Below are 9,874 nucleotides of genomic sequence, written 5' to 3' on the forward strand. Positions count from 1 at the left end.
TTCGTGGCTTCACTCTATCGTGGATTTTATATGTAAGCATATTTAAATATATATCGCGGATTTTTCGCTGGTTCATGGGTTTCAGTGGACAATGGGTCTATTAATTCCTGGTACATGCTTCCTCAGTTGGTTTGCCCAGTTGATCTCATACAAGGGACGCTATTGGCAGATGGCTGAGAAGCTACCCAACCAGAGCACGTATTACGTATTAAATAAAACTCCTCAAATATATTGTGAGCAGGGGGGCTGTTCGCATCCCTAGAGGATATGGATGCTCCTCAAAAAATGCTGAAAGATTACCTTCACATTTCTCTGTTCCTTGCTGGGCTTACTTGTGGCTGCTTTGTTGCGCGATATGCTTCCCGCACGGTGCTTTGCATACTTAAAGCTCGAACAGCACCTGTCGGTTTTTGATTGTTTGCTTTTCTCTCTCTCTGGCATTCTCTGCTCCTGACGCGCACTCCTTTGAAGAGGAAGATATGTTTGCATTCTTTTAATTGTGAGACGGAACTGTCATCTCTGTCTTGTCATGGAGCACAGTTTAAACTTTTGAAAAAGAGACAAATGTTTGTTTGCAGTGTTTGAATAACGTTCCTGTCTCTCTACAACCTCCTGTGTTTCTGCGCAAATCTGTGACCCAAGCGTGACAATATAAAAATAACCATATAAACATATGGTTTCTACTTCGCACATTTTCACCTATCGCGGGGGGCTCTGGAGCGTAACCCCCACCATAGGTGAGGGATGACTGTATTACATATTTGGCAGTGGAATGTGAACCTTTGCTTTCAGTATCTGGTGTGACCCCCCTTTGCAGCAATAACTGCAACTAAACGTTTCCAGTAACTGTTGATCAGTCCTGCACGCCGGCTTGGAGGAATAGCCCATTCCTCCGTACAGAACAGCTTCAACTCTGGGATGTTGGTGGGTTTCCTCACATTAACTGCTCGCTTCAGGTCCTTCCACAACATTTCGATTGGATTAATGTCAGGACTTTGACTTGGCCATTCCAAAACATTAACTTTATTCTTCTTTAACCATTCTTTGGTAGAACGACTTGTGTGCTTAGGGTCGTTGTCTTGCTGCATGACTCACCTTCTCTTGAGACAGTTCAGTTCATGGACAGATGTCCTGACATTTTCCTTTAGAATTCTCTGATATAATTCAGAATTCATTGTTCCATCGATGAAGGCAAGCCGTCCTGGCCCAGATGCAGCAAAACAGGCCCAAACCATGATACTACCACCACCATGTTTCATAGATGGGATAAGGTTCTTATGCTGGAATGCAGTGTTTTCCTTTCTCCAAACATAACGCTTTTCATTTAAACCAAAAAGTTCTATTTTGGTCTCATCCGTCCACAAAACATTCTTCCAATAGCCTTCTGGTTTGTCCATGTGATCTTTAGCAAACTGCAGACGAGCAGCAATGTTTTTTTTGGAGAGCAGTGGCTTTCTCCTTGCAACCCTGCCATGTACGCCATTGTTGTTCAGTGTTCTCCTGATGGTGGACACATGAACATGAACATTAGCCAATGTGAGAGAGGCCTTCAGTTGCTTAGAAGTTACCCTGGGGTCCTTTGTGACCTCGCCGACTATTACACACCTTGCTCTTGGAGTGATCTTTGTTGGTCGACCACTCTTGGGTAGGGTAACAATGGCCTTGAATATCCTCCATTTGTACACAATCTGACTGTGGATTGGTGGAGTCCAAACTTTTTAGAGATGGTTTTGTAACCTTTTTCCAGCCTGATGAGCATCAACTACTCTTTTTTTGAGGTTCTCAGAAATCTCCTTTGTTCGTGCCATGATACACTTCCACAAATGTGTGTTGTGAAGAGCAGACTTTGATAGATCCCTGTTCTTTAAATAACACAGGGTGCCCACTCACACCTGATTGTCATCCCATTGATTGAAAACACCGGACTCGAATTTCACCTTCAAACTAACTGCTAATCCTAGAGGTTCACATACTTTTGCCACTCACAAATATGTAATATTCGATCATTTTCCTCAATAAATAAATGACCAAGTATAATATTTTTGTCTCATTTGTTTAACTGGTTTCTCTTTATCTACTTTTAGGACTTGAGTGAAAATCTGATGATTTATGCAGAAATATAGAAAATTCTAAAGGTTCACAAACTTTCAAGCACAACTGTAAATGTTGTTCATTAATACAGCAGTACCAATATTTATAAAGCAGCATCTACCAACATGTAGTGGAGGAGCAAACGATGATGGTGAAATATTATTGAACCTCCAAGCAGAAACTGTCAGCTAGCATTCTTGGTTATTCAAAAATTATAAATGTAATAAGCAGCCTACTACACATTTTACTTTCAAAATCACAATCCCAGAGACTAAGCAGCACAATTGGCAGATTTGTCCCACATATTTTGGGTGCCCCACCCTGAAGGACCTGTATAAGAGCACATTTTTTCAACTACAACAGAGCCTTAATGTAACTGGTCCAGAAGTGTCATCTTTTAAAAAGTGTTACTTCATTAGACTTATTGTTCTAGAGGTTTTAGAACCCCAGTGTTTTTTTCCATTGTTATATATGATTTTTGAACATTTTTTCTTTTATTAAAAATATCACAATCATTTTGTTTTCAAGATTTTACTTTTTTTTTTTTTACACATGTATGAAATACATTTTGTTTCTCTTAAGTTTCAGAATTCCCTAGGATTGTATTTACAAATTTTTATGTGGTTGTATTCTTTATGATAGGATTAGTGTTTATCAATCCATTATATTGGTGAAAATTTGACTACTTTTTTTCTGCCTAATTTGATTTCTCGTAAGAGAGACGGTTACCCTTTGTCAAGTCCATTTCAGCTGGTCATTGTTTCATTTGAGAATTTCAGACTTTGGATTTCATATTCATCACATAATGTCTTTTTGTCTTGTGTTTTTTGTGTATGTCTGGTCTGTCGGAATCAGGAGAAAGAAGACAAAGCAATTCTGCAAGCTCAGGTGCACAGTTTACGGGAAGACAACAAGAGACTGCAAGAGGAATCCCATAATGCATCAGCCAAGCTGAAGAAGTTCACCGAGTGGGTCTTCAATACAATTGACATGAACTGAATCTGAAATTGGCTGCAGGCAGGACAGGCAAAGGAATAGAGAGAATGGCAGATGATGATTGAAGTGCGCACTGTGGCTGCCAGTGTGTGTCTATATGTGTGCGTGTGGGCAGGAAGTTGTATCGACTTCAGCAGGTCGTGCATGGGCTACAGGATGCAATTTGCTTTATTTCTGCCCCACTTTAAATGCACATGGTTCACTGACTGCTCTGACCGAACATGTCTTGGACAATGTTCCTCTTTATCCAAACATCTTAAATATCTGTTGTTAGGTTTGCTGTTTTGTTCCAGAAAGCAAATCGTTCATTAAATGACCCCCACTGAACAGACTCCACTGGATCGGGCCGATTCTACAGCCCATTTGAGAAATGTGTGTGTTGGTGCCTTGGCTTCAGTGCCAAACAAGATGTCGCCTCCTAGAAATGAAGGTGCTTGCATGTCACAAAGACATTCAAGTTCTCTCCATGTTGCAGTCCAGTGCTGACTTTAAGAGAGGCCCAGGTTTATGGGATCCAAGGAATCTCTTTGGGATTCTCACTGGCAGCCATTGGATGTTATGTTCTTTATAACTCAGAGTAATAGAAAGTAGTTTTGTACATTTTTTTAAAGAAAAAATGATTCCTGAAAATATTGCTATTTTTTTTCCAGACACATATCTGCTGCTGCATCATTGTGACAAACAATCATTGGGCAATTAAACCCCAGAGTCTCCGAGACTGACTGGGAAGTGGGATCTGTGGTGCATTGTCCCATGTTTTCAGGGAAGGGACATTTTTAGGAGTCGCAGTTTCGGCAATTCATTTTTGTCAAGTCTGTGATAGCCTTTTGGGTTAACATCATTTATTCTGGACAGGTAAGATGTCCCTCAGTCTGTGTCTCATCCACGGCTCAGCCTATAGGGAAGGGATCCTAACACTCCTCTAACCCTCAAGCTGGTACAAGATTCTGCCTTACGGTTCTTTCTCGAAAGTTCGCACAAGATGCGATGGTCAAGTATTGCTGCAAGACCGTGTATGTGTCCGCATGTGGATAAGAAAAGTTGGTCATTTCTCCAACTGTCACGTGCATTTACACTATACGAAGTGAAACGATGGAGACAAATCAAGTCTTTTGGCTCCTTGTACTATAAAATGCTTGTAAAGTCAATGCAGTTAGGTAAAACGCCGTAACTAGAACAACAATAATTTTGTACAGAAATAAAAACTCAGGCCAAAGTGACCTCGCCGTGGATCATATGAACCCATAGTTCTCCACTGATAGTTGCCGTATTTCCGTTGCTGCTTTCGGTGCGTTGTTGTGGGTGCTTCATCCTCTTTGCTTTCCTCCCTTCAAAGCTATTTTACGAGTCAGCTGAGTAGACTTGACAATGTGCCATTTCTTATGTGTTGAAACAGAGCATAGCTTGAACTGTACAGACGCAGCGTGCACTGCAGACACGTCTTATTGCATCTGTTGCATTCTATAAAAAATATTTTCCGTTGATGTTTTTATGGTGGAATATTTTGATGTTCAGCGTGGAGGAAATGCTCAGTTCATGCATTTTTATCCCGTTTTTTTTGTTTTTAACTCCTGTTTGTATCCCCTGTGATTGCCTTCCAAGGCATTTTTGAGTTCTTACTGGCTACCTGCTGTTTTTCAGGAGTGTCCCATTTTTTTGACCAATCAGACCTGATTGTTAGTTTGATCTAATGAGAAGCTGCACAAAACATCTAAATGTTTTTAACACTAGATTCTATTTTGGATAACAGAAGGCAGATTACTGAGTATGGTAAGAAGCTCCTACTGTGTCTGATGAAAATAGTAAAAGTGTTATTTTTTCCAACAACTCGACCAATGGCATTGTTAAAGGGAAATGAACGACAAACTCAACGATCTGCTAAATAGCACCAGAGAACAGAGAAAAGTGAGTGAAAAGTGTCCATATTGCATGACCTGTTACCTCTTGAAGATGCTGATTTGTCAGAAGAGTAAAACTGGCAAAGCTTAAATTAGACTGGACAGGCAAACTAAGAATTAGCATAACAGCAGAGAATCCAATATTATTTATCAATATCATGTAGCTCATTGACTTGACATAAATCAAATAAAATGAAGGAAGCAACAATGAAGAGAGTCTCTCCTATTTTGCACCATAAAACCAGTGGTTCTAGCATTTCCTGTTCATTTTTTGCTGATGGCTTGTTTCTCTGATAACTGTGTTCATGTTCTTCTCTATACTTACTCTAGGCTGGCGTTCATTTTTTTGCCTCTGTGATTATAGTGATGGTTCCGGTCCCTTGCAATTCGGCTACCGCCTCTACATGTATAACAAAAATGTACAAGGAAGCCTGCCGTTTTTGTTTCAAGATATTTTTAAAATTGTGAATACCTTTTCTTTTTGAATTTGTTCTCTCTTTTGCACATTAGATATTCTCTACAACATAATTGGATATGTTTGTAAAACCACTTTTACAGTTTTGAAAACCTGAGAAAAAGTTTAGTGGTCTCCTTGCGGTTCGAGAGGGCTTCATTCACTATAACCTACTGAAGTAAAGCTTCCTTCTGACAGGGTAAGCATTATAAATGCTTGCCTTTTATGTTTCTTTCCAAGCAAAACAGTCTTAAAATCTTGTTCAGATTATATGCACATGGAAAATTATAATTAACAGAGTACTGTTTACATATTCTATGACCTTTTTTGTAAAATGTAGAGAATATGAAACTGACTAAATTTGCAGTGAACACAGTATTAAAAGTTTCTTTAAAAAAAAAAAAAAGTGTTTTTCATTTCATATATTTGGTGCCTCGTTTTCCAAGGGTCAAATGTCACCATATTATTAATTCCGCTGGTTGCAGCAAAATCCACCTGTACAATGAAATGAGTATACTTTATAGATTTAGGTGTGCTGAATACATTTCTGAAATTGTAATTTCTCTACCACAAACTGTTTTTGTGAGAAATCAGATGCAGTGAAAAGCACAAATTTGAAAATAACTCATTTTTAAAAAATCAAAAAGTCTGGTTTGTATATAGTACAGGTCTTTTAATGCTCAGAATATTATTTGAAGTATATTTTGAGCTGGAAAATGTCAGTCTTCCTCGGCCTTAATGTTCGCTGAGGTGCAAACAGCCTAAACTTGCTACAAATGTTGTTCCCAATCAGTATTTTTTTTCCTCTCTTGGTCTTCTTTCTCTTCATCTATTCCCACTACTATGTGGGGTCGATGTGTTTGACCAGCCCAGTCCTGCGCCTCCTCCCCAGTCAGACCCTTTTCCTTCAGATCGTCTTTTACTTTATCCATCCACCTCCGCTTGGCCTCCCTCACTTTCTCTTCTCCTGTACTTCCATCTTCATCGCTCTTTTACCCACGTATTCATCGTCTCTCCTGATCATGTGTCCATACCACTTCAACCTACTTTCCTGTACTTTACACATCTCTCCCACTTTTGTTGTACCTCTGATTGTCTCTTTTCTTATTCTGTCCCCTTCTTTGTAACTCCACACATCCATTGTAACATTCTCATTTCTGCCACATCTAACTTCTTCTCCTGCTGTTCTCCCTTTACTGCCATGTCTCAGCTCCATACATCACGGCTGGTCTTACAACTGTCATAAAAACCTCATCTTTAACATTAACCTAATTCCTCAATCACACACTACACCTGATACCTTCTTTCAATTGTTACATCTACACGTTTCCATCTTGGGCTACCAGTGGTCCAAGATGTTTAAATTTTTCCACTCTTTCAAGTACAACTCCCTGCAGGCTAAATTCCAAATCCCAATCATCATTAAACCTCATATATCCTGTCTTCTTCTTCCTTTTTATCTTAAAACCTTCTCTCTTCCAAAGCCCTTCTCCATTTTTCTAGCCTCCTCTCCACTTCCTTTTCTCTGGTGCCACACAACCCATTGTCATCAGCACATATCCTGCACCAGGGTGGACTGGTCTTTTATCTCACAAGTCAACACATCCATAACCAGCTCAAAGAAGTTAACGAAATCAAGAAGATCCCTGATGCAGACCTACTCTGACTAGGATCTTGTCTTGTTGTTTACCCCAACACTACGTTTAACTCAAGTATCCATTCCCTCATTCTTATCCTGGACAATCCTCACATACTCCTCTGGTGTTTCATATTCTCTCAAAATAGCCAGGAATTTAAATTGTCCAAGAGAGAGGAAATTATTGTTTAAATGCTTTTTACAGAAATCTACAAGGGTTTTAGGTTGATCCATCTACTGTCTTGATCAGAAGAAGTAAGCAAACGGTAAAAGAATTAACAGTCTTCATTTATTAAAAAAAACAAAAAAGCATGTGCCACAATTGTCTTGGGAATACAAAGGTGGAAGACTACAAGTTCCTACCTACTGTAGCATGTCCTTAAAAATCCATTTCCTCTCATATGGATTGTTCCCCCAGAGCAAAGGAGCAGATTGTGATGAACGTGGGTAGAGGGTCCACCAGAACTTTGGTCATACTTTTAAGGGAAAGTGGTGTGAATCTATGCTAACCGAAATCTGTTGGTCATTGCATCATGAGATGCCATCAGAGAATATAAGAAAAAAAATGCCAAGTGACTACTCATAAGTAACAATTATAAATGTAATTTATCATTTTTAAGTCTAAAAATATTTAATTCTTTCTATAAATTAGTGTTTTTTTCATTTACTTTACACCTTTATCTCTCAATAAACATGATGTGATCGAGTAACTCTGTTGACAGATTTGTATTCAACAGTCCGTTTTTTTTTCTTCTTTTTTTGCAGACCAGTGTTCTGTATATTTTTATTGCAATTTCTTGATAAAGAAGGAAAATGTTTATAGTGAAAGTAATTGTTTTGCTCTCTGCCCGAGTAATCATGCCCCATACATTAATATCTGGTTGACTTGCACAACTTTCTCACTGGGTTGAGATCAGGTCAGATATTTGCTGCATTCACCCATATTAACTTAACTACTAAATATTCCCCTGTTATATGAAGGATAGTCAGGCTTGGCCACAACCTGAAAGGGATATTTTACAGTTTTCATTTGATAAATGACTAAAGATTAGCTCTTGTATACTAAAAGGTCCATAATTATTTTTCACCAAAGCACTAAAACCTTAACAATACTGCATAAGCAGCTGCTTTGTTTTTGGATTGTGAAGCGATTTTACAGGAATGGAGGGCAGACGTTTTGAGTTAAAGGACTAACATTCACTACTCGTGGACCTGGAGCTGGTGATATGCTGCTTGTCAAATAGCACATGCAGGTAAGAATTTCACTGTACTCTTTACACATTACAGTAATGACTCCAGTAGCCTAGGACTTTGACTCCTGGGTCACTTTAAGGACATTCAATATTTTTACATAAGTAAGATTTCTTTATACTGTATATGCATTTACACACAATGATGTTTGGTATGGAAAATGGCGATGTACTGAAAAATGTAACAATACCGACAATGTGTTAAAAGCTCTCTCTCACTGTATACTGAGTTAATATTTATTGCATAGCCAAATAGAAAACTCTTTGTGATTAAGAAACTTTATGTAGTGCATCACAGGTGCTTCATTATTCTAATTATTGAATGTTGTACAAAATAGCTGATAATGGGTCTGATATGGCGTAGCAATGTTGACATTCCTTACCGAACTCCAACTGTACTTGTTTAGGTACATCAATGAAGAAGTCATGAACATCTTGTTCCCCGTTTCCTAATTTTGCTATGGTTTTTATCATATTTACTAATGGGCAGAGAGATGTTACTGTTCTGCCACAGATGGGAACAAAAGCAAGCCAGAAATACTTTTACGAGCTTGTAAGCAAGTAAACTGCCAAACTTTCAACAAATCCCCATACATTAATCAGAATTTGAAGTCAGAACAGTCACTAACCTAAAGTCATTTTAACAGGAAATCTTCCACAAAAATCACCAGTCTTTTAAGATTTTATCCCATTGTCTTGAGACCCATTGTCTTAGCAACAGCTAACCAAAATGGCAACAAATAATACCCATAATAATAATAACTGAACCTCAGACAAAGTATTAGTAGGACACAAACGTGAAACTAACTTCAAAATAACTAGAAAAAATGTATACATTGAGGGAAACAACTAGAGTATAATCTGAACTTCCATTACAGTAAATGAGGAAAAACTGGCAGAGTTTATCATTGAAGGAAAAAATGAGTGCCAACAATGGAGGACAGGCTGCTGCACATTTCTATTCATCCCTGCACATGCAGTGAAGGGTACAGATGATTACTGTAAGTGACACACTGACAGCTTAACAGGCAATTTCTGCCAGATGCCCTCACTGATGCCAGCCTCTTTTAGCCCCCTTTAATGACATAGGACCGGGGTTGGAGTTCGGTAACTGACCTTTTTTCCTCCGCAGGTCACAGAGATATTTAGCAAAAATATGGAAGTGTGCAAATCATAGGTTTGCCCTACCACATTTTATCTGACTGAACTTCACTTGTGAATGCCCAAGTATTGAAACTACAGGTAAGTTCTTCTGAAAGTTTCTATCAAACTAAACCAGAGGGATGGATGTGAATATTTGTGTTCTTGTCCATGTATTATTAAATGGAAAATGCACATTTTTTTTTAAACCACATAGCCAAATTTGGACTATAGCAATCAAGTGATCAGTGTTATGTCTGCCATCCACGAGTTTAACACTTCCATCTTGACAAAGAGCTGCTAGCATTCCTGAAACACCTCTGGTCTGGCGCTGATTGCCTTGTCTAATCAGGTTTCAACAGTTCCTGTCAAAGACGTTTGATAACAGCATGGCCTGCAGCAGGGTCGT

General features: G+C 38.7%; 1 protein-coding gene across 8 annotated transcripts in view; it reads left to right on the plus strand.

Annotated features, from left to right (window-relative positions):
- The window catches only part of sipa1l1 (signal-induced proliferation-associated 1 like 1), a 309,330-nt gene extending 304,268 nt beyond the window's left edge, over positions 1-5,062 (plus strand). For all 8 annotated transcript variants that reach the window (XM_051920056.1, XM_051920059.1, XM_051920058.1 and 5 more), the window contains one exon: positions 2,947-5,062. In XM_051920056.1, the coding sequence (XP_051776016.1) occupies positions 2,947-3,090 (144 nt within the window). In that variant the 3' untranslated portion in view covers positions 3,091-5,062. The remainder of the gene's footprint in view (positions 1-2,946) is intronic.
- The last annotated feature ends 4,812 nt before the right edge of the window (positions 5,063-9,874 follow it).

This window comes from Erpetoichthys calabaricus, chromosome 16 (assembly GCF_900747795.2).
Source record: "Erpetoichthys calabaricus chromosome 16, fErpCal1.3, whole genome shotgun sequence".
Taxonomy (NCBI): domain Eukaryota; kingdom Metazoa; phylum Chordata; class Cladistia; order Polypteriformes; family Polypteridae; genus Erpetoichthys; species Erpetoichthys calabaricus.